Genomic DNA, 25541 nt, shown 5'->3' on the forward strand with positions numbered 1-25541 from the left:
GGCCTTGCTACCCGTTGCAGTGAGACTTAATGCAACATTGAAGATTTAACACCACCTGCATTGCACAGCTCTCAGGAGTATTTCCAGGATGAAAGCTGCGAGGACACCTTTCCTTTTTATGCTTTTAAACAAGCCAACAACATTAGTACAAACTTCTACCAAAAATGTGCAGTCTGGGGACTGAGATCCCCTGCTTGGATTTATTTCTTCTGAAACAGAAAAGTTCAAATTAACATTGAGAAACACCTCGTGCTCTTACAGTCACAAAACAGTCAGCACTTTCAATGCATACCACTCTACTGCAAAAAAAGCCTTGTCTGCCTGCCTGTTTCTGAAAATGTGTCACCTTCTACTGCCTCCAAAGAGTAAAGGAACTGCACAATACTTTTACTTCTTAAGCAAAGTCCTGTTGATAGCTTTCAGATAGGTAAATACACAACAAACAAACTGCGAAAGAGTCATCAATCCATCATGTAGTATTTGAACTGATATTAAAAGTTTATTTTATAATTAGATTTCTGACACAGGAAGCAAGCACCGTTCCAGTAAAATGTACATATTCCCTAAGGTGGAAGGAAGATACTACACTGCCTGAAAAGTATCTGTATGCTGAAGGTACGTCCCAGAACACGATGAATAAAAGATTCTCAGTATGTGTTGTTACATAACAGTAGTTACTGTATAAATAAATACCCTATGGCATAGGAACTATTCCATGTCACTACTGCTATCGTGGATGGCATTTAAGAAAACTATTTAGTACAATAGCAAACATAAACATACCTCTGGTGCAAGATACTCTGGAGTGCCACAGAAAGTCTTCATTGTTGCTCCATCCTTGATGCCTTCTTTACATAGTCCAAAGTCTGTTATTTTTATGTGTCCATCTTTATCCAGCATAAGATTTTCCAACTGAGAAGAAAATCCAAGCGAAAGAGATTATTGTGTATAACCTACACTGCTCCTCAGCAAGCCAATGGAAGACATCAATCTCTGCAGATCAGTTTGCAACCTCGTTCTCACTGCCAAAGCATGTATGATATAAATATACATTTATATCACTTTCCTTAATTCTTTGGGGAACGTTGGGTAACTAATCTGCAGTCTTTGGGTAACCAATCATACATACAGAAAAAACACAGAACGTAGATAGTGTATTTATGCTTCTACAACATTGACACTAACAGAACATCAGTTCTTTTAAAAATATATTAAGTATTCCCCCTCACACAACTTAGTCCCTGCTTCTACTCTAAGTGACTTTATGAAATACTCTGCACCAGCAAATGAAACAAAAATCAAACACAAGGCTAAGGGATCACTTCCAAAGAGACCCTGTACATGAGATTCACTTTATATGTTTACTCAGGCACATGGTATTCATCCTAGCCCACATCATTAATTTTTGAGAAAGCCATCCAGATTACAGGGCAGAGCTTCCACTGTGTATGAAATAGAGCACACTTTCAAAGGAATCATGGTGATAGGGGAGACAAAATCCCAGCAGGAATCCCAATATGACATTGACATAGCCTGAAAACGTTACACAGCATGCTTCATTTGAGACTGCTCTGAAATGAACTACCAGTATCCCAATATCCTTCCCAAAAACACTTCCCAGGCAAAAAAAAAAAAAAAAAAATGCTACTGTTGTGTTTTCTTCAAGAATGTCCCAAGTTTTTTTCCCTTGATATTTCTTGTTTGGTTGGTGGTTTTTTTTTGTTTGTTTTTTTCTTCTTTCTTTCTGTGCTCATCAAACAAATGAGCAACCTGAATCTTATCCTGCTTTCTAACTGTAAGCAAGTACTACGAAGATAGTGCTGAACACCACATTGCAAGGAAGTGTAATATCCACAAACTATGAATTTCCATCTATCTGTTAAAACCAGGGATGAAGAGCCCAGGATTATGTTTCACCGTGCAGAAGAGCCAGGAAGATTTCTTTTAGAACACAAGCAGACACGTGAAAAAGCTATCGACATTGCTCAGAACCCTTTCTTATTCTCCGAAATGCTGCCAGGGTCCTGATAAATGCTTTATACAACCTTTTAAGACTATAGGAGTGTTGAGAGATCCTGTAAAGTCAAGTCCAACAGCTGCAATAAGTGTTAAGTTCAGTCAGGAAAGGTTTTGTTATATTTCAGGCTCATTTGGTTTTGGGACTACAAACTAAAAGCCCTAACTCAAAAAGCCCATGAAATTATTTTTCTACATACCTTCAAATCTCTATAAACCACATTCTTCTCTGAATGCAGGTAATCCAGTGCTGAAACAATCTCAGCGCCATAAAACCGAGCCCGGTCTTCCGAAAAGACACGCTCTCTTGACAGGTGGAAAAACAACTACAGAAACAATAATGTGCTACCTTTAGATTGCAGATGTTTCTGAGTTATGTCTCTCACTTTGCAGGCCATCCTGCTTGGAATGCAGTATTACTGAAGAGAAAACCCCCTCCCATCCTCACCCAGCTGTGTTCCCAAATGTGTTAAAACGCATCATAAATTAAACAATTAGACAGTTATATCTCATATTCACAGATGCACACTGATAACCAGTTTGTGTGCTGCACATTCTTGTATGTACAGAAAATTACAAAACCTCATTTTGACTGAACAATTACATACTAAAACTATAGCTTAATGCAAGATTTAAAGACATGTTAATATTTCAACTTTTCCTTCTTGTCTAACAGTAGTTTGCCCTTTCTAGTTCTCCCTCCGAAGTCACACATGCTCACAATATACATTAAAAAGTGTTAAAAGTTGTCAGATTACAATATGTTGCTGTCATGTCAAATATGAACCTACACCCAAAACCTCTCTCTAAAAATGGAGTTAAGAAAATTAAAAGTTTTAATTCTTAATATTAGTTAAACCTGCAAATAGCTCTGTTTAACTGGGACAGCTTGGATTAATTAGATTTGCAAACATGGACCTTAGCTAAATAATGTCAAGCAGAAGTAGTAGTAAGCATGGGAAAATCCTAAAGTATTAAACATTACTACAGTTTCCTTACCTCGCCTCCATTCGCATACTCCATAACAAAACACAAGCGATCATGTGTCTGAAAGGAATACTTTAAAGCCTAAAACAGATTTAAACTGAAATTCAGAAGATGGATCACACTGATAGTTATAAAAGCATTTTTAATAGGTTTTCAGAAATGTAGACAGACATTAAATTTTCTATTTTAATGCACTATTTGTCCTTGGATCTTAGAATAGACTTACATTTCCCTGTTGCAGCTGAGGACTGATCCAGCACCAACATATTTAATTAAATAAATTTAATAAACCGTTATAATAATCCCTCACAGAAGCCATCAGTAATGCCTATAATGCTGTGAAACAAAGCCCTACTCCATTCACACAAAACATATCAAGCCTGAAGTTTTCTCTCCATGCCACAAGCTCCCAGAGTTTCATCTCACAGACAAGAGGCCACAACCAAATCCCAGAGCACAAGGTTCTACTGCACTGGCTACAAGCCCTCTGCTAGGAAACACATACATATTTACACACACCAGCCCCCTGATCTCTGCCCTGCTGCCTGCAACTGCTCCCCATTGACAGCCTGCCAGAGGACTGAGCAATGCTGTCAATATAAATTTGTGAGCAATTCACAAAACCAGCCTGGACAGAGGGTGTGATGGAGCGTCACAAGGTGCCTTTGTACAACCCTGTCGTGCGTATCCCTGTGGCGAGAGTAACATCAGCTTGTTTGCCAAAGTCTTAAGTTTCTTGGTCATAACCCAGCCTTGTAGCTGACTTCTCAAGACAGCCCTTGTTTTGGATATTTGGGTTTATGAAAGGATTAAAAAGAAAACACCACATATGATATCATCGCCTTCATTACTAGGGGTGCCATTTTTAAACCAGTTGTATTTTTTGCAGAGAAAGGGAGGACTGGGCTTTAGACATGTTAACAAACATTTACTGATTATACCCAGCACAGCCAATATTGACTTCTTCAAGGTCTAAATTCCAACTAAGCTCTTGTGTACCTGGAGAAAGGCAACAAGCAGGATCCTACACAGATCTCTCAGAGGGTGCTTAAGCGGTGGGAAACAATTCAGAGCCAACTTGTAGTAAACACTAGAAATAAAATCTTGAGTGGAACTTGGGTATCTGAACTGAACCCAGGGAGACTGCAGGTGTTACAAGGTCTAAAGTCAGAGTACTGCTTGATTTCACAGCTAAGCCATCCATAAGGAAAGCAGTGGATAAAGCATGGTCCTGCTCTTCCCTATCCTATCCCACATGCTCCCACCACTATCCTTTGGCTGGCACTAGCAGTGCTCCAATTGCATAGTGACCTGCTTCTGGGAGCTTAGAAAAACAACAAAGAAAAGTAAAATTAAAGGGTTTTTCCCCACTGTATCTTCCTGGACTTGTTTGTCACAAGATCAGGGTCACCCTGATCTCTGCTACAAAGAGGAGACCAAGCATTTGGAGGACAAGGAAAGCAGATATTCCTCTCAGAGATAGCAGGCCATTAAATAGGCAAGCCATAAAGTCAAACCACACCCTGAAACACTGTCTTCAAGAGGTACTGAGGACCTGCTCTGCGAGAACCAGAAGACTTAAAGCACTTTAATTTGTGCTTCCCAAAAATGGAAGGGTACAAAAGTACACAGCCACTCTGCAAACGCAGATCGCAGATGTATTACGTAGATAACGAAAAATAAGGAAAGTCCTGGCTGGGATGATGTCAAGTGACCCCGAGCAGAGGGAGAAGCTCTTACTGTCAGGAACGGATGCCGCGAGTTCTGCAGGACGCGGTTTTCTGTCAGCGTGTGTGCTACTTCATCCTGAAACACAAGCAGAAGGAAAGCAGCAAGGTGACTCCCCAGACCAGGGGTCCATTTCAACCACTAACAGAACAGCCATTTACAACTACTCAGAGAAGCCTTGGTGTGACTTTCCCCGAAGGCTGTATCAAGGGTGAACCACGTTCCCAAGTTTCCCATCTACTCACCTTTGCTACAATAACTTCCTTCTTCAGAATTTTCATAGCATAATACCGCCCGGTTGCTTTTTCTTTAACTAAAATGACCTTTCCAAAAGTGCCTTTTCCCAGTAGTTTAAGGTATTCAAATTCATTCATGGTCTGTTAATGATACAGATAAACAAGAACTGAATTATATGATTTAACAAGAATATCATTGCCGGACTAGAATTTCTAATTCATGTGAGAATACATTGTACATATTGTGTATGTGAGATTTTAATCCTTTTCACAGAATCACAGAATGGGCTAGATTGGAAGGACCTTAAAGATCTATAGTTCCGATCCTCTTGCCATGGGCAAGGACACCTTCCACTACATTAGATTGCTCAAAGCCCCATCCAGCCTGGCCTTGAACACGTCCAGGAATGGGGAACCTACAAGTTCTCTGGGAAACCTGTACCAGTGTCTCACCACCCTCAACAGTAAAGAATTTCTAATATTTCATCTAAACCTACCCTATTTCGATTCGAAACTGTTACCCCTCATCCTATCACTACACTCCCTGATGAAGAGTCTCTTCCCATCTTTCCTGTAGGCCCTCTTCAGGTACTGAAAGGCTGCTATAAGGTCTGCCCAAAGCCTTCTCTTCTCCAGGCTGAACAACCCCAGCTCTCTCAGAAGAATGTTTCTGTTCAGACAAGGACACAGAAGCCTCCCACATCACTCTGAAACCACTGACATGACACAAGGCTGGCTCACGTACTTCGTGATGACACTGGTGAAATTTTTTTTTTCTTTAAAAACTTGATTGTTTTTCCCAAAACTGAAAACAAAATTATGAGTGTAAACTGGGATGACAATGGTGAGATAAGGACACAAGAAGTGCTTTTGTACAATGCACAGATACAGCATTCACATGGGAGAAGGTTCTCTCAGTTCTTTCTTATAAGAGCAGGTGGGAACACTGTGGAAAATGGAAACCTAAACACAAGACCACAAGGTGGTAAAAAGTAGTTAATGAAGGCTGGAGACAGACACTGAAAAGGGCTCCACAGGGCAAAGATCTCCTCTGGCACATCCTCCTTTCATGGAAGGCCATTGTGGCCCTGGGCATTCAGATGACCTGGTGCAAAAACCCAAGATCTAGAAACACTATGGACAGATACCACAGCAGCTCTCTAGGAGTTTGCCTAAACCCTTTATCCAGAGTAATTAAATCCCCTGGATCCACCCTAAATCCTGCAAATCCACTGGATTTCTTTGCACCAGCCTGCAAGGAGTTTACAGTGTCACACTGTCCAGGAGCTATGATTTCAGGCTCTGTATCACAGGAAAACAACTAAATGCAGACCTGAGCTGGCCTTGAAAGCCATCCAGTAAGGACATCTGAACTCAGCTCTGGTGGACTTAGACAGGCTTTGCCTGGTATCTGCTCAGCTCAGACAATTGTCTCCTCCCAAAGCTGTACCTACAACCAGCTATGTAATTGTTGTGGGAACAGATGTGTTTTGATGGCTGTTTCTCATCTACGTTCAAGAAGACCTAAAAAATACTGTTATTTCTGCTACACTCACTTACCACTTTGTGTTTTGGCTTTGTCATAGAAACTTCCATTTCTTCAGCACCTGAATTATCACTGGGAGAGCCAGACCTAAAATCCATCATCTCTTCCTCTTGTTTCTTGAGGCTGTCTGCTACTGTTTGGATGGCTTTTGTCCATTCTTCCCTGGCAAAATATAACCAAAGACATTTGTTACTTGTTACTTGAGATTACTGTCTGCCGTGGCAAGGATCACCAAGGAATACAGAGCATCTAATGCTCTCCAGTGAACCAATGCAACATACAATGATTTGCATTTTCAAGCATTGTAAAAATGCATTTTTAAGAGTACTTCCAATGTACATCATTATTAACCGTACTACAAACAAGAAACAACTGACATCCTCCCAGTCTGGATACAATATAAGGCTCTTCAGACAACAGAATTTCTAATCGGCCTTCAATCAGCTGCTCAAGATATGACCTGGTGATGCAGAGATTTACATAACAAAACCAGACTTGCCTAAAACAGAAAGCAAAAGGCAGCACAAAAAGGCTTTGCAGCACAAAGCCATTAAAGACAGCTTCTCCATTCCTATGGTGCAGTGAAACGCATACATCCAACTGCTGGGGGCACCACGCCACCTCTTCGTGCACATACCCTGGATTTTAATGCCAAGGGGCATTCTAGGGGAAGGTGTTAAAGCCCAGGACACTTAGGTTACTCCTTGTTGTAAAGATGATGACAGAAGTACAGCAATTCCTGTGTAAATTTTAGCAGAATGTCAGCAAAAGCAGTGACATTTTATCTTGGGCACAGGTCTTATTTATGATAAAGTTCCCACAGCTGTTTCAGCACTGGGTGTTCTAACACTGACCCCTTGGACTCCCATGGAGACCATTTCCACTCCAGTGTCCTTTGGGAGATCTCACACCTTTGGAAACTACCAAAGTGAAAGTTCTTGGCCTTCACTTCACTGAAAATTTATTGAACATAAAGCATACAACTCGTAAGGGCTTACACGGTTTTGGGATGGGCTTTAATGCATACAGGAGCTGAAGACACACGCAGTGGACTATGTGGATTTATCTGTTTTACTATCTCTTGTCTCTCTGGGGAATGGGACATAGTGGTTTAGTTAATATCTCCTGGGCACTAGCTAAACTCTTCTCCCAAGGACACTCCAGGTAAAATACTTCACTGCTACAGCAGGCATAGAAGCAGTCAATGCTGAGCAACTGCATGCACATCCTGCAGTGAAGCCATGCCATGCTAACGTAGGTCATTTTTTTTTCACTGGTTCTACAAAATTATTTTTTTTAAAAAAGGCATATTTGAGCATGTGGATTTCAGTTTGTGATAGATGGAGGAAGCAGATCATTCCCCAGAGGAAGCAAAGTCCACAGGAAAAAGTACTCGGTGTAAGAGTCTAATAAAAACTGCACCAATTACACAAAGTCCTCCCCACCCTCTGTATTTTTTTTGTTTGGATTTTGCCTGATTGTGCATCATCTGGCCCTGTCTAGGGCAGCAAGTTAAAGCTAAACAGTCTAAATGTTCTCCCTATCCTCCCAGCACAGACCACTTTGTTCACCATCACACACCCCTTTATTTACAAGTCACTTTTCATATTCAGAGTGATTACAAGAACTTTTTCTTCTGTATTTTTCTCTCTCCATATCTCTTGATAAACAAATGTTGGTTTTAAAGGCACAGAGAAAGCTGAAGGCATATCTACCTTCACAGCTCTTTTAAGGTTTGTTTCTAACTAAGCTGAGATGTTGGCCCTCCTGAAGTGAGTATCTTTGATTTTTGAAAGACCAGAATTTCACCCTCAGCTTTTACGTCTCAAGCGTACAGAACAGAGGTGACTAACATTCCGAGCCCTGAGGTGTCACAAGGCTGACTAAATTGGCTAGGAGGGAACAAAACAAGACTGAAACACAATCTTCCTCCAAGTGGAAACTGTTATTCACTCCCTTTAGGGTCACTGACCACAAAGGTACCAAAAGAAATAAGGACCAGTTTCTTTTCCTTTGTTTTTAATTTGATTTTACCTTCTGATCATTATAATAGAATAAAAAGCAATAAACAGGAATCTCCTTTAAATCAGTGCTTTCAAAGGCTACAAAATGAAAAAGGCAGAGAATATTAGGTTGAGTTTTCTGATCTTAAAAATAAATACATGCCAGAATTATGTATAGGGAGGACAATGGTTCTTAAATACCATCATATTCCCTAGAGCAATGGTACTGGAATGGTTTCAGTTCCTGAAGAGCAAGTAAATATTTAAATACTCTGTATTTGTACAATAGCTGTGCTGGAAAACTGTTCTCTCAGGAGGTAAGAGATCAATTCTCCAATGATGAGAGCACAGGATGCATGCTCTTAGCTTTGTTTCCTAACAGCTGAAACAGAAATCTGCACCTGCAGCAGATAACTATCACTTTTATTATCTCATTTGCATAAAACATTAGTAATCAGCAATGACACAACTTTTTTCCTTTAAAAACAAGGTGTCTAAGAAGATTTTAAAAGGTCAGTACTTTGACACAAATTAACTCTGCCTGAATCTCTATTTCACTTTTGCTCATCAATCCAGAAACTCCCAGGTCAGAAACCCTTCATTTCACATACCACAACATTTCCAGGGAGAAAGGAACCTTAAGTTTCCAGCAATGTTCCATACTACCTCTGTGCTGGTACACACCTGCACTCGTTCGTTTTGGATACCTAACGTAGCAACACTTCATTTACAAATGCTACTCAAAATCAGCTCTCTGAAACATCCTTTAAGATGCATTTATACTGGAATATGCACCAAAACTGTGGCACTCCAAAATTATTTTTTGCTTTTCAGTCTAGACGTACATCATCTGATAAATAAGAGCTTCAGTAAGGACTCGCTATTAATGCTGAACACTCGCATCTGCTTTTGCAAGTAGTTTATGTATTAAATATGAATGAAACATACCGCTCCTCTGGAGTCTCCACATGAAATGTTCTTTCAATTACTGTGGTCCACTGGAGGCATCTAATGATAAATGTGTTTGGTTTAGGTCGTTCTGTCTTCATCAGCTGGCACTCTACCACAATCAAGGAAGAAAGAGTCATGGTACATAAGCAGGTTTAAATAATCATTTGTCTTTATTCTTATCTAGCAAACTGTTGCGATTAATCAGCCATAGAAATCTCTGTAAGTACTTCTTCAAGAGACTTGAGACAATTTACTGTGTAGATGAAACCAATAAATAGCTTGGGAGATAGTCATCTAAGCAGCACTGAAATCAAATTCTGCTTAGAAAGGCTCCACATTTGGTCTGCTCATAGAGGTAAGTAGAAATGTGATGTGAAGACACAGAGGCCATTCAGATTCAGGTCCTACAATCCAAAGGTCACCCAGAGCAGAGCACACGGACAAAGTCAGCTGATAATGCAGCGATTACATCCACTGAAATAAAGCCAAGCCCCCGTATTCCCTCCCTTTGACTTTCCCGACCTAAACCCCTGTCCTGGGCTTTCAAGGAGTTGCTAGAGCATGGGTTTGGTCATTTTGCAGCGATTCGATGATTAGACTCAGCATTTCCAGTCCTCAAACACTAGAGGGAACATCAAACTGCAAAGGCACCCCTAGAAAAGACCCCATTCAAAACACCCTGAGACCACTGCTGCAGAGTGGGATGCTGTACAGGGACACACCTGACAGCTCCCAGCACTGACAGTATTTAAGTACAACCCAAAACAGCTACCGAAGGGAGGCTACAGGCAAAAACACCACTTCCTTCATAAAAATGCTCTCTCAAGAGCTGAGCATTAATTTTTAATATTTCTTTTAAAATCACACCTATTTTAAGCTTCATAGGATCTAATGTGTGTTTATCCTTCAAACTTGGGCCTGAAAAATGCACCTGATGAAGGGTACATTACCTATACTAAGAAAGGATGTGAAAAAACATAAGAAAACCAATGAAGTGAAAGAAGCCAAACCAACACATTTTTCTGATTTGTATTAATAGAAAACCTAATGCTAATTAAAAAGCTCCTGTTAAAGCGAAGTCAAATTAAGAAACTGAGTGAGCAGGGAAAAAAAAACCACCAAACAAAAACAAACAAAAGAGAGATAATTGGGTTTTTTTCCCCCATTGCATTAGGCTCTTCTTTGCAGTTGTTAAAACCACAAGCTTGCTATTATTTGGTCTTCAGGTTCTAAACCACTTTTCAAGTAAATAAGAAGACACTATGAAGACAAGAAGAAATTTCTGCTTACTGCTAGAGCTATGAACATCCTCCACCATCCATCAGCAATGAGCAAGTTGAGGACAGAACCCGTCCTGACTAACAGTCCACATTACTAAGGCTACACTGGTACCATTAGGTTAATTTTATTATTGTGAAAATTTAGAATGCTCAGTTTTAAATTCAAGCTCTTAATTAGCACCAAGATAAAATATTTACCACCAGTGTTTTTGGGTGCCATATTTTTGGCAATGTATTTCACGCCTCATTTGCTACTGGAAATATAAGCTTTTCAATGAGTAACTTTGCATTTTTCATGACAAGAAAACCTAATTTTTCTTTAACAGCATGCTGAGGTTATACTGCATCGTACTAAAGCACAGCAATTATATAAGAGAAAGTTTATTAATGAGTCATGAAAAGGTTTTAGTGTGATAAATGGCACTCCTTCAGTCCCTGAGAGAGAAGAACTTCCACCCAGCCAGGCAGCCGTGCTTGCAGAGCACCAAACTTCACCTTCCAGCTACCTCCATCCTCTTCCACAGAATGGCAATGAAAGCCAAACACAACTGCACCAGCCCAGTAAGCCTGGTTCTGATAAACTGTCTCCAAAGATCTCAGTCCTAGTCCAGGTTCACCCACCTTAACTGCTCTTCTTTTTTTTTGTTGTTTGTTCTTTGTCTCGCTTTTGTCTACTTAACCTGAGTAGATTAAGGCTGGGGTTGTCCCCTATGGGCCTGCACAAAGCAGCCCCAACAGATATGGACCTTGGCTGCCTGGAGAAGAAAAATAAGGCTATTTCTAACCTCGAGCCAACCCAGAGCTCTTCTCCTATACTTACTCAGAAGTGCAACATTATGACAAAATAAACTGAGAGGTTTCGCTTACCTTTTTCAAATTACCTTTTAGATTCATGCTTAAATGCTTCAGATTAAGTATTCTGAAGTACCAGCACAGATATTTAAACTAGCCATGAACTCTAAACTTTAACCATTTAATTTCAGCATAATAAACTTCAAAGGCATTTTCTGTCATAGAAGAGGACCAATTAAACATCAACACTTTTCCCCTAAATCAGCACTGTCCATTGATACTTGTTAAGCTTGCTGATCCAGCAATCTTTAAGGCATACAGCAAGATGAATAATACAGATTTGTCAGTTAATAACCACTATAATTCAAGTATGTCACATAGAAGTGTTTTGTTTAGTGAACAATATGCTGTCTAATTACCCTGCTCAATCATAACAGCACATATCAAGAAATATAGAAGGCTTTATTGTTAAATTGCTTTAGCAAAGTGCTGTACCACATAGGTTTCAGAAAGTTCAAAGCTACCGCTTCGTTCTTCCCATATATGACAAATGCATGGATTTTATCAACAACACAATCAAGCAATAGGTTTTGTCTTACTTTCAAAACCAACTCTGCTCTTTACTGTAGTTGGCAAGCCAGGGAAGCACCAAACTTGACTTCTATGATCATGTACTGCAACATGGACCACTACAGCAGAGCACAGATACAGACGCTGTGTCTGACTCGCAGCATGTTTGGGGGTTCTGCTATTAGAAACATTCACATCCCAAACTTGGGCTGAGTGTCTCTTAGCCACTTTGAATACAGTCCTTCCTGTCAAACAGGCCAACAGAGTATTTCCCATTTGCAACAAAGTACTTCAAACAGCAGCCTGTTAAAAATGATTTAAATTGCTCTAAAGAACCTCTTGATTCTTTCCTGGCATTTGGTCTTTTAAAGTAAGTAGGACAGAGAAATTGTTACTAACAGGAATAGACACCAAGGCATTCAAATGTAAATTACCATTTTGTATTTGAAAGACACTTAGTATTATCCCAGTGACTTTCTAAAATGTCACAATATTTGCTTCCCCAGCACTTAAGCTAAAAGGCAGATTACTTGCGATGAAGTGTCAAACTCTGCTCCCTATATAATGACATCACACTTAAAACAATAATGTCAAGGCAGAATCCTTCCCATTTCTGCTTTGGCTTCTTTAGGGAAAAACATGGGAGGGAGGGGAAAAAAAAAAAAAAGGTAAACCAGGCAAGTGGAATGATGAAATAAACAAAACTTTGGAAAGGCAAAGAGAAATATTATGTTGAAGTGCTCCTTGTCTGCTAGCACCACTGGATGGATTTGCCCCAAAAAAGCTGAGCATGGCAAAAGCGAGGAGCTGAGAGCCCTGAGTTACCAACCTGGAATAAGGTGGCCCCTAGTAACAGCAGACAAAAAAAAAAAAACCAAAAAAAAAACAAAAAAAAACAAAAACAAAAAAAACTGTTTACTAATGTGGCCGTCTTGTGTCCTCTGATAAATGCTTGACTGCAGACACGCAGTCCTGTCCCAAAAGGAGCACTCGTACTGTTGAGCAGTTACGTTTTTGGCTGTACAACAAACCCACCACAGCTCACCCTCCTTTTTGACAGTCGGAGAAATAATCCCTTAGTCCTGACAGGAACAGCCTCTCTCTCCACGTGGTTTTTCACAATATACTGCTCTTCTCAGCTATATGGTTTTAAAGGCTTATAACATAATAGGCAGACATGCATGATAATCCCAGATTACAATTGGTATGAAGGCTACTTATTGCGCAGATTTACAGCACAGGCTCTTGGTTATTTATCTGCGGGGTCTCTGGAGCAGAACTATTTAGGTAGAGGCTTTTTCCTTCCTTCTACCTGTTGTTTAGTGGCAAAGTACAGAACACAAGCACAAATAAGACTCAAAAAATCATAGTTAAATGCTCATGCACCATCTTTCAGAAGCTTTGCTGGTGGTGTTTTCAGTTGTTTTTTTTTTTTTTATGTGTGTGTGTTTTGTTTGGGTTTTTTGTTTGTTTGTTTTTAAAAAATCACTAATAGGTAACATCCAGGGAAAATATACTCCTTAAACCTATCATTAAACTACAGATATATGGCGATTTTAAAAGGAAAATTAGGTGGAGAAAAGGGTCATTAAAAAAAAGTGAGCCTCTCTTTACCCATGGGGGGGCTCTAGAAACAAGTTTTCAAAGATGTATGACTAAAATCCTCACAGACCGAAAGGAAAAGGCTAGTGTAGGAGCAAGGAGAGACTATTAAGCACATGGAAAGCACACTGTATTTATTGCTAATACCTTCTTCATACCTGCTACGGGAAAAGACATATAATCATTAGATGTTATCTTCTTTCAATGTTTTCTCCTGAATTGAATATTCCCTACTTCTCATGGGCTGACAAAATCACTTAACATTAACTTTACACTACAAGCAAGAAAGGTCCACTAGTCCTGAAAAAAATAACACTTTTACTCACAAAGCTAAAAAAGTCTACATTATTTTACAGCAGAAGAGTGTAAAGATTTTATCAGAAACATGGAACCACTTCCAAAGAACAGACTGAGACAGCCTGCCACCTCACTAAAAATATCTAGTTCACCAGTTAAAAAGTCAGGGCTATCATGGTCTCTTGAAAGAAAACAAAGTAAAAAAAACAAAGAAACGATGAACTTTTACAGAACATTCAAGCTAAGGTCCCCCCACCTCACTGGCAGGAGGCTTCTACAGGCTGCCTCTGCAGCACAAGACTGTGTTCTGGCCTGGGCTTCCTGCAGAGTTCACTCATGCTAACCCAATGAGTTAACCCAAATGGAAGTACCAGGCAAGCAGGTTCCAAGGGAAAGCCTGTGGTGCAAAATACAGTGGAATGCTACAAGTGTGCAGGGTACCCAGAAGGGAAGCACCCATCAGGTGCTGGCAGCACTGCAGGCGAGTGCCTACATGAGAAATTAACTCCTGGTGAGGCAACAGCTGCTTCTGTGAGTCCAAAACCACATAACCACTTCTAGCAAGGAGGTCCTCCCCTAATCATCAAGGGCTTCCCAACCTGCCACTGGTTCACCAGGCAAATGCCACTGCCAGGAACATCCTTCCACCAACCACCCTCCCTGCAATCCCTCTGACAGGGCCTACACCTTACTTCATTGGCGCGTGTCGCATCTTTTTCGTCAGTGCTCCAAAACCATGGTAACAAACTTGTTTATCTTTAGATGCCAAGACTGATGGGATCAATCTGTCCAAAAACGTGCACTATATTCCTCTTGTGAAAACTGGTTTAAGTTAACCCATTTTGAAAGCAACTTGGACAAAGAGAAGGCAGTGGACACATCTTTTTTTATTCTTTAGCACTGATCTGCAGAAAATAATTACCATAAGTACTGCGGTTAGCAGCAGCAGGATGGAACTGTCCTGTAAAAAGTGAATTTCTTAAAAGCCTCTGGCTGCAGACCAAGTATTGAATTAATTTAAGAACTGAAGGCTTTCTGCTGCTTTTCTTTACCTTCTTGAACCAAAAAGAGATACTAATCTAAAGAGGAAAGTACCGTATCACTGCAGAAATGAAGATACTACAACAGTTCTTTCTCTAAAACAAGACAAAAAAAAAAAAATCCCAAAGCACTCTTAGCATCCTGCACAATGGCTCCAGGCAACAGCACTGGTGTCCATTATTCACTGCCATCAACAGTCAGAACAGGTATATGTTGCTACCTTCAGAAAAAGACTGAACATTTGCATTAATTCCTAGTGCTGTCCAGCCCTCTTCTGGGCCCTAGGTGTTCCAAAATAAATCTGCCTGCTTAAAGGTCAGCTACCGAGGTGAACCCCTTATAAAGCAAACTACCCTGTAATGAAGAGGGAAAGCTTCTACCCTTCTCTCTGCAGAGCTTCACTTCCACAAGTCACCAGGAACACAGAACAGATCATTGTTAATAACAGGTGCCACAATGATCTATTTTTAAGTGGTGGAACAAGACACAGGCAGATCATGAGACAGGAAAGATTAAGAACAGGACAAAATAAAAGCTGGAAGTATACAGTGAAAGGTTAAAAACATGAGCAAGAGAAGGAAATTATCTTCAGAGTCTTCTATCACATCCTGTGCTGCCGCACCTGAGCAAAGTCGGAAATGTTTGCACAGGACAGAGTGCATAGGTTAGGAGATGTTATTATTTCCAAATCCTTTTGTTGGCTCTAATGGAATAAAAATTGTTTTGTGTTCAAAATCAAGAAGAACTGAGTGTGTTTCATTAAAGCCAGTGCTCACTCTGCATTCCCTTACGCTAACAATGGAGTAACTTTGACCTACATCAGTGCCACTTCAATCCAGATCTGGTGGCAGAACAGAGGCCAAAACACTCTGGCTGTGCCTACCTGCAAAGCACCAAGACACATGCCTGGGTTAACTTTCACTTTAAAGCAACTTGCTAAGTAACTAACATACAAAATATTAACAAATAAACCTATTTTAATCTATAACCACAAACAGTAAACTAGTAGAAAACTAAAAAAAAAAGGCAGAGCATCAAACCTTCACATTGCAGTCACTCCTGAGAAACACAGGCAGGTTTTATCATCTCAGAGAAACACAGTGTTTAGGTACATCACTAGCACTATGAATAAAGGATGGCATCAAGCTCTAAACTGGACAAGGAATCAGGTAAAAACACTTACGAGCTACTGAAAAGTTATTTAAAGGTGATTCCCTCTGGTCAACATCCTGCGGTCGCTCCTTGTAGCCGATGAACGTGCCATCGTTCTTCAGAAGAAAATACCTCGGCCTCCATGTCTTTATGTATTCTCCTGGAAAGGATGGGCAAAGGGAGAGAACATCAGAGAACACCCCAAATACTGACTTGCCTATAATTATTTTTTTTAACATTGAAACTCTGTGCCATCCTGACATAGCAGCAGTTTTAAGAACACTCAGTTCCTTTCTGATACAAACAGTGGAAAAACACAGGCACAGAGTCAGATACTGCTAGTGATGTTAACCATAAAAATGTGACTTCGAATAAGGTAAACAGCCATGTTTTGTTCTTCCATGTACTCCGATTTCCATTCAAATTCTGCAACATCTGCCTGAAATGCATTTTAAATTTAAAAAAAAAAAATCAGAGCAGATGTCCTATGTATTATTTTTGCTATTGTCATTTTTCATACTGACAAGTGGAGAAATTTTTTTCATTTACATTTTGCAGTGCAAGTATTTTAAACAACAATGGGTAATTTACTAATTAGTCAACTGCTTTATCAAACCAACAGTCACTTTTAGAACATAAAAAGATAATTCTCTGCTTAAGTTACATAACATCACTCACTCTTCTCACAACATCTCAAGCATGAAACATGAGATGATATATCACAATATGAAAGGAAAAATACTGGATGATGTATAGCCACCACAGAAGAAAACAAACATCTATTCTGAAAGATACTACACCTTTCTTGGTCAGAGAAAACATCCCTTGCTCACACCATGCTAGTGTTCATCTGAGTAACCTGCACAGCCGACAGTTGCGCAGCTGTTACAGACATGTCCAAAGTGTCCAACAGTAGAATAAAAAGAAAAGAGTTCATCAAAACCTCAGTTATGTATTGGATTTACTCAGTTGGCCTTCAGGGAACGAAGACAGGGGTTCTACCTACAGCTCTTTTGTGTGACTTTGTCAATGTGCCTCAGTTTTTTCCCTTTTGCTCCTTGTCCATGCTGTCATCTCCTCAGGCAGTGTCTCCAGAACCTCAAAGAGCTCTACAAGGTGTCAAGCTGGCGCTCTAGGTCCTGCAAGGTCCTACAGCCATGTTTCTATTTGGCTGACTCACAAAAGCCTCACTCAAGGTGCTATTCAAATCAGGCTACCAGTCACACTTCCAACTCTGCTCACCCCAACAATAACTCATTTAAAAAAATATAAAAAGTCAGTCACTACAGAGCACCCGCTGCTGGGCAGCAGCTACATCCTCATCCCTCCTTTATGGTATCTCACTTTTTTTGTTCAACATCAGGCCGAGGACAAGGGAGCCAAGCTCCTCTCCAGCCTGCCACAGCAGGAGCACGCTGCACACCCCGCAACGCTGCTCCTGGCACCCAGTGCCCAGGGTCTCACCTGCTGGCGAGCTCTTCAAACAACCACTGAGAGCAGTGAGAAGGTAAGGCTCCCCAAATATACTGGCTCCAACCACCTTCTGATGCTCTCCTGTTCTCCTAGGCTCTGCTCACACCCTCTTTCCTGTTGCTCGGCTCTCCACTGGTGATTTCTCTTGCAGCAATGTACACCCTGCCCCTGGAACTCCCCTACAGCTGCTTTGCCTCCTTCCTCTCCCCACAGACCTCCTCTCCTTCTGCAGTGCTGCTTCAACCTGCTCTAGGCACCAGCTGGGCCATTTCTTCTCTGTTCATACTCATACTCTCCTGCACACAGAAGCACAAGCAGCCCCAAAACCCACACCACACAGCCATGGGCACATGCATCCCTAGTTGCTGCTTTCACCTGTTCAGTCTTCGTTAGGCTTTTAATTTTCTATATCTAAAGCAAAAAAAAATACAAGGGAGTGAACCAGGAGAGAGAGTCACACACAGAACTACCTTTCCAATAGTGGCCATGTCTGCAGAAAAGATCCATTTGCACTGAGCACACAGGGAATGGGACAAGAAAGATGAGAAGAAAAGGAATGAGCACAAAGATGCTCAGTCTTTCTTTGAGAGATGTCTGTTGAAGCCCTAAGTGTTACATTAACCTAGAAGGGGTTTACAAAAATGTCATCACTGCTTTAGGAATTTCAGAACTTGCCTATAGCTGTCATGGCTTAACATTTACAAGCAAGGCGGTAAATGTAGAAGGTTTTGTTGTGATCATCTTTTAATTCTGACCTTAATTAAAAGCTGAAAACTTTCTGGGAAGCGTAGGAGATTATGAAGCCTTTCACATTTAAAATATCAGTCCAAGTCAGCCCAGATCAGTGAGATTACCTCAATCTCATTACTATTACACCACAGATGTGACTATGAGGACAAGAGATATGGCACGTTCAGCCTACCTCCTGAGGAGAGGTCTGCCAGGTGAGCAGGTCGGGAAGGTGGCTGCTCAGACTATCACGGTTTTGGATGCAGTGTTACATACCTGACTCATTGGTATTTTCTTCTCTTGCACAAAGCAGACCCAGGAGACCTAGGAACCATCACAGAACCCTTATCATACCTGCATTTAGGATAGGATAGGATGAAAAAAAAATATCTGAAGATGGGCAAGACAGGGTTTCCATTGTTCCCAAATCTATGCTACACGTCTTCTCCACTAGTATTTACAGAGGAGACTTTTTCCAGATTCCAAAATTATCTGATTATTTTCAATTAATATGCATTATTTTACACAAAATTGCACTACTGTCACAAAAGATTCTTCCTCACAAATTAGATGCTTATGTTTGGCTCTCATACTTTTTCACAGCTTTATTCCACCAGTCTGTTTCTCCGTTAGAAACACATCCCCTAACAGGATTACTACCATAGTCTTTAAAATGGTGCATTCCATACATATATAGCATCCTCCTCCACACTTCTTCACTCGTTCCATGTGAAAAATCAAGGATTTAATTTCTGCCAGGTATTTTGTAAGGACCATTCTACTTAGGCCTTCCCTTACTCATTACTATAGTTGGTTCTGGTTCCTGATTCACCTTTTTAAATTTGCAAATAAGTAACACGGTTTTAAACTTCTTTTTCCACCTGAAGCTTAACAAGACCTGTAATATGGCAAGCATACACATTGTTGGTTATTGCTCATGACAAGGATAATAGGAGGCACGCTGCAGCATCCGTGGTACAAATTTTACTATATAACATGCTGAAGTTACACTTCTGCATCTTGCAGCAAGCCAAGAAGACACTGTCTGGTGTGTGACCTCCCAGTGAGAAATCTTAAGTATAACTTCACATGCAAGCCTGAGTAAACTATGGCTCGTCTACAGAAGTTCTGAAACACAGATTCATCGACATAGTCATCAAGAAAATGTACAAAGTGTGTACTGTTAAGAAACACACTTATGTTCTTATGATTGAAACACTTCCTACAGCCTCTGAGGAGGACCACATTACCATGACAGCAAATCTGAGTTATTTTAGGCAGAAAAGAGTTTGTCAATACAGACAAAAATAATTACATGGAACCACTGGGACAAAGCTGACTGAAAAACATTAACACCTTTTCCCTCCTCCGATATGCTCAGTAAGCTGTCATGCCTGAAGAGTGAACTGAGCGGTTTCAATTTTTGCCCTGTGTTTTTTATTCCTGTTGTGGCTTTGGTTTTAAGAATCATATGCACGAAGTTACTTGAAGCCGCTAATACTAATAGTTACGTAGTCACACTAGAAGAACTGTATCGAGGACAGTAAATGCAAGCATGTGTGGCAAATTCTATCAGACAACGCTAAAAAAAAAAAAAAAAAAAAAAAGACACACCCATGAAAAAGGAAACAAAAAACCAAAAAAAAAAAAAAAAAAAAAAAAAAGGATCCACCATGGAAAAGTGAACAATTTACAAAGCAAAACATTTTTTCCTCTGTGATTCATTGCTTGTGTAATGCCCTGGCAGAGCCGCCTTTGTTTTCAGTAACAGAATGCTAACACTGCAGAGACAGGAAAGCAAAAGCATGGGTTATAAATCCTACATATAAAATCCTGGAACCAAACAGACTCCTCTGTAGCTTGCTAGCTTTATTATTTAAAATCTTTATGTACCACTCTGTTTACTCCAAGCAATTTCCAAATTGCAGAGATTCCCAAACTGTATATGTAATCTGGAAATACACATGAAGATTGTTATAGACCGATTTCCCTTTATTGCCTTGTGTCTGCCCCCACACACTGCACATTAAAATACTTAACACACACTTAGAATGTAAATCCATCTCACAACAGAAAAGCTGTTGCACAGTAACATGTACTGCAAAGCACACTTACACCTGAATATTCCAGAAAAAGTTAAGCACAAAACTCTTTTGGTTCATGAAAAGTTAATTCCACTGAGGATTTACAATAATGCAGGGCTAGGTTATTTTCCTCTCCTCCCCACGACAGTATCTCACCGAATCTGGAGCTGTCTACCACTGATAGAGTGTCTAACATCAGAAACAGCTGCCACTCCCTGGGAAGCTCACGGGGTAAGTGGAGAATAATGAGCAGCAAGCACCAGCAGAACAAAAGAAAATCCATCTTTATTTACCAACTGCTGCATGCTTGTTGCTGCATCAAGCTCATTCAAAGCCAACACCACACCCTTTATTTCAGAACAGACTATATTTAAGAAGCCTCTGCTTTTTTTTTTTTTTAAATCAACTCATACATACCAATGGTTTGGGAAAAAAAAATCATTAGGTTAACCAAGTCAATGTTCAATGATACCCTTGATATTTACAAAAGTGCTGGACCAGCTATTAACTTTCTTATGCCCCAGTGTAACCAGAACAAGCCCAGGAGCACTGACTGAAAACCAGGTCTCAGTTATTTGAGATCCACTCAAGGGGCTACCACAAATCTATGGATAAATAACGCATTAAACTTTCTGCGCTGAGCATCAGAGGTAGCGACATTAGTTACAATTAAGGTTAAGACTCAAAATAATAGAGCTTTTGAGTTATGCAAGCCTCCTCTACGTTCCCACAGTCTCTGAAGAGGGATGACGTTCCCTGATTATACAGCCCTGCACCGTCTGTCCGAGGGAAACACCGAAGCTATGCCAGTCGCAGCGCTCATGTGCCACTGGCCACGAGCGGAATGACTCACCCCTGAGAGCGCGCTGCCCGAGCAGTGCTCTGCACCCTCTCAGCCTAACAGGGTTTTGGCAAAACAGGTGCCAGCTTCCTCAAAGACCTGAAGCTTTCAGGAGCTGCCATCTCCTGCAGGCTGAAGAGCAGAACAGGGATTTACAGTTAGTTTCTGCTGCTTAGTAAATGGGGCGAGTATCTGTTCGCCTCAAAACCAGCTGAAATCAAAACAGATTGGGAAAAAGAAAGCAGGGCTTGAAAACTGGCCTTTGCATTTCTAAAGCACTTGGAAGCAAGCCCTTTCCAAAGGCACGGAGCTAATTCTGGATCTTAACGACTTGACACCAAACAATTAAGTCTAGGGTGACCCAAATGAAAATTCTAAGTTTAAATATGTTGGGGTTTTTTTAAATAGCTGCGTAGACACCCGCCAGGCTGGTGCAGTGCTCTCCCCTTCCCTCATCAAACTGTCAAAACAAGATATCTAAACACGGTGCCAGGTTTTCAGCAGCTTAGGCAAAGGAAAAAGAAAAAGGGAGAAGGAAAAAAACAAAAAAAAAAAAAAAGGAGGTTATGCTAATGTCCTTCCCGACACGCTCCTGGAGAGAGGAGGACCTCTGCTCTGTCTGCCTATTCAGAGGTGCAGGGAAGGGGCCGGCGCTTTGATGATTTTTTTGGCCCCTCTCGGGACGCCTCCTCGCCCAGCGTACAGCTGCGGAGGCACTGCCCGTGCCCAGAATCTCAATGAGGCGGCGGGAGGGAGCTCGGCCCGGCCTGCCCGGGCTCTTTCGGGGCAGGGTACCCGCTCCCCACTCCCTGCTCCCCGCTGTGCTCTCCCCTGGGCAGCTGGACGGTGGCGCGGAGGCGGCCAGGGCTGGCGGCACTGCCAACAGGTTAAGAAGAAATGCCTCCTCCTCCTCCTCCAGCTCAGCTCCGGATTTTCTAAACCTGCTGCCGTTTCTCACGCTCACAAAAAGCTGCAATACAGGGCACCTGCTTCATTACCATATCTTGGGGGAATTTGGGGAGGGAGAAGAGGGGAACTGGAGTGAAGGGGGATGGCTGAGCAGTCTGGTCTCCGAGGGACAAAGGGGGCCCCGAGGACTGCTCCTGGTCACCTGGCCCCCACATCTGTAAGTCAACTGCAGAAAGGCACGGCCAGCCTCAGCTTAGTGCTTCCCACGAAGCTCCTGGGCACACAGCGCAGAAAAATCAGTGTCTCGGAAGCCACCTCTGTCTTCAGTTACACAACAGCCCAGATGGCAAACACCTCATGTTAGACGGGCAAGGAATGGGTGCTCTGATTCACAAAGCTGGGCCATGGGAGAGATCAGAGGTCAGATTAGGGAGAGACAAAATGATTCTCACCCAATACTTTCTCCATGCAGGCGATGGACGCCTATCACGTTCTCCAACTCCATCTCTGTCAAAGTGTTTGAGATCACCAGCCAACACCACCACTATGGACGACGCCTCTCTGTTTTTTATCATTGTACTTCAACTGTATGATTATGTAAACTGAAACACAGAGGTTTATCTTTTTTTTTATTTTTGCTGAATTTCAGTTTAGAAGGTCAAAAATGTTGCCATATTGCTTACAGCAATCAATTTAAGCAATACCAGATATTCCCGAAGGAGCAAAAGAGAATTAATCAGCATGTGGAAAACTCCTTACTCCTACCTTTGGCACAGCTTAGTCAGGCTAGTCCTAACCTACAGCTGTCTCCAGTGGGAGAAGATGTAAATGAAGTTTCATTAAAAACAGCAGTTTTCAGGATAGCTACATAAATTACAGGAAAGTATAAAGCGATTTCTTAAGCTACACTGAATACAATCTCAGAGTGAACTGCATCTCCACTACCTCATGGTGGGAGCAAAAGGACTTAAAACTAACACAAGGTATCCAACACAACTCGAGAAACCTATCCTGTAATATGCTTCCAAGCACACGCAGCACTTTAACAAAATCAAATGTTCCTGTAACAGGAAGTGCCACCACATGCTCCTCTGCATTTGACAGGTGCCCAACTCTCCCCCATTTTTATAAATAAATAAAAATGACAGAGGAGGTGTCAGATTCACTGAACTGAATTAAACATGCTTGGAACAATTATTTCTCGTCAAGTAATTTTGACTTTGACACTATGATGGAAAATAGCACAAGGCACTTAGGCTAATAAGCCTCTGCAACTTTTAAAATATCTTCCCTTAGAGGAGGGAGGCACCTACAAATATTCCTCGAGCTCGATCTGAAGTTAATGCAATCAGTATTTCTGCAAATCAGGCTCTTATATGCACTGCATGTATTTATATAAAGGGTGTGAGTTAATCCTCCAAAGATTTTGTGATCTCTACAAAAAAAAAAAAAAAAAAGAACACAACACACCAGCAAAACCAACACACACAAACTCAAACTGAAAACACCAAACATGCCACACCCTGGTATATGTGAACAAGGAACGGCTTTTCTAGACATCATCTAAAAGTTTATTTAATTATTTTACCTCTTAGCCATGACTCTTGTGCTTATCTGAACACATTATTTGAATATGACATACCCGGTTTTGTTGTTCAGTAAATCCCTTTTAGAGACTGAGGGACAGTGTAAGAGGGGACAGAGCAAGAGAACTCCAAATCAAAGCTCTTCCAGAGATTAAACAAAATAAATCAGAAACTACAGTTTTAGCTTGGATTCCTAGGACTGCCTACACGTAAAGAATGTTCAGGAAAAGCATTAGTAATTGATTAAAAATTGATTTTTAGGTCACTTCCCTCACTCTGGTTCATTAAAAAAAATAATTACAAGAGCCTAAGACTGAGGCTTATGATCCATTTATTTGCTTTGCGAACATTAAACCTGCAAAGACCTCAGTAGAGGCTCCCCATTAAAATCCCAAAGTTGGTGAAGCTGAAGCTGAGAGGCGAGCTGGTAACTTGGGGGGTAGATGCACAGGAGACAGCAACAGCAGGGGAGGGGAAACAGCAGGACACAGCCACGCAGAAAACATCCGCAGCAAGGACTCCTGGATCCTGGCTCACTCTTCCAGGCGAGATCATTGTGTCATTCACAAAGAAACCAAAACCTTGGGGAATTGTAAAGAAATTGGGGGGGGGGGAAGGCTACAAGACATTAAGGGAGATTTATAGAAGCAGCAGCTTTTCTAAAACAGATGATATGGACCAACTTCAGAGGCGGTTTGAAACAGGACAAAAAAAGCTCTATTTGTAGAAACTAAGCTGCAGAACATGGACTTCTATAAATAAGCAATTTATGGAGGGTAAGAAATTAACACATCGTATTGTTATCCTTTAGCTTCTGGGTTTGAGTCCTAATTTTCAACATAAATACACACGAGCTGTTTTAGGCCACTTACAATAAAAGCTCTACCAGTAATTGTGTGATCATGCTGTGCATCAGGAAATTTCTTTAAAGTGCCAAGAAAAAAATCAATGCAGAATTTTAAACATGTTTATACAAAAAGTTATTGGGTAAACATTTCATAGAAAGATGCATAAAAGCCAAGTTAAGCAAATATTTCAATGGCAAAAATAAGAAGCAACATAAAAAAGAGGTGTGCTGTTTATATGGCTGGGGCTAATTTGGATTTCCCTTCCTCATTTCATCACTAGCAAGTCTGCAAAACCCTGGAGGAGCACACTGAGACCATGTTAGTTCTAATAAAAAGCTTCATTTATCTCAATCCATCTGATGTCCATCAATGGAAAAAGTACAAGCACTTCCCAGAAAGCAAGTTCTAATATTTGTTATCATGGCAACCTCCTGGTTACACCTCCAAATTTAGTATTCCACAGATAACTTTCACTGAGTCACTACCTCAAACTCAGCAATGAAAGTCTCCTCCAGATAACAAGAGTGCCAGCCGCAGTTCAGAGGAATTTTGCAAAGGAACTTAATTGCATACTGAGAATTTCTGCAAGCAAGTTCACCACTGGGTAATGTGAGAGCAAAGAGCCACTGCAGCTCTGGTGCTAAGCTGAGCTGAGAAACACAACCGTACGAAACTCTGCCAAAGGTTTCTGTGCCTTGGACTGCCATGTGTTTCAACCGTAAAGCGGAGGACAATCCACACTGCTGCCTCAACGGGGTCACAGGTTCAGCTAGACATGCTTCTGTCACCTTAAGCACTATTAAAATTAATTTATTTTTACAATACAGAGTAAAAATATTGAGTCTCAATATAATTAAATAACAAATTCCT

General features: G+C 40.9%; 1 protein-coding gene across 1 annotated transcript in view; it reads right to left on the reverse strand.

Moving 5' to 3' along the window:
* Positions 1 to 783: 783 nt before the first annotated feature.
* Positions 784 to 25541, reverse strand: part of LOC103769215 (RAC-alpha serine/threonine-protein kinase) — a gene marked incomplete at its 3' end in the record, with an annotated part of 47511 nt that continues 22753 nt past the window's right edge. The window contains exons 2-9 of the mRNA XM_008936395.1: positions 16233 to 16361; positions 9465 to 9576; positions 6528 to 6675; positions 4977 to 5108; positions 4744 to 4809; positions 3016 to 3084; positions 2217 to 2342; positions 784 to 912 (exon numbers count right to left, since the gene is read on the reverse strand). Coding sequence (XP_008934643.1) covers positions 784 to 912; positions 2217 to 2342; positions 3016 to 3084; positions 4744 to 4809; positions 4977 to 5108; positions 6528 to 6675; positions 9465 to 9576; positions 16233 to 16361 — 911 coding nt within the window. The remainder of the gene's footprint in view (positions 913 to 2216; positions 2343 to 3015; positions 3085 to 4743; positions 4810 to 4976; positions 5109 to 6527; positions 6676 to 9464; positions 9577 to 16232; positions 16362 to 25541) is intronic.

This window comes from Merops nubicus, unplaced genomic scaffold, assembly GCF_000691845.1.
Source record: "Merops nubicus isolate BGI_N331 unplaced genomic scaffold, ASM69184v1 scaffold5500, whole genome shotgun sequence".
NCBI lineage: Eukaryota > Metazoa > Chordata > Aves > Coraciiformes > Meropidae > Merops > Merops nubicus.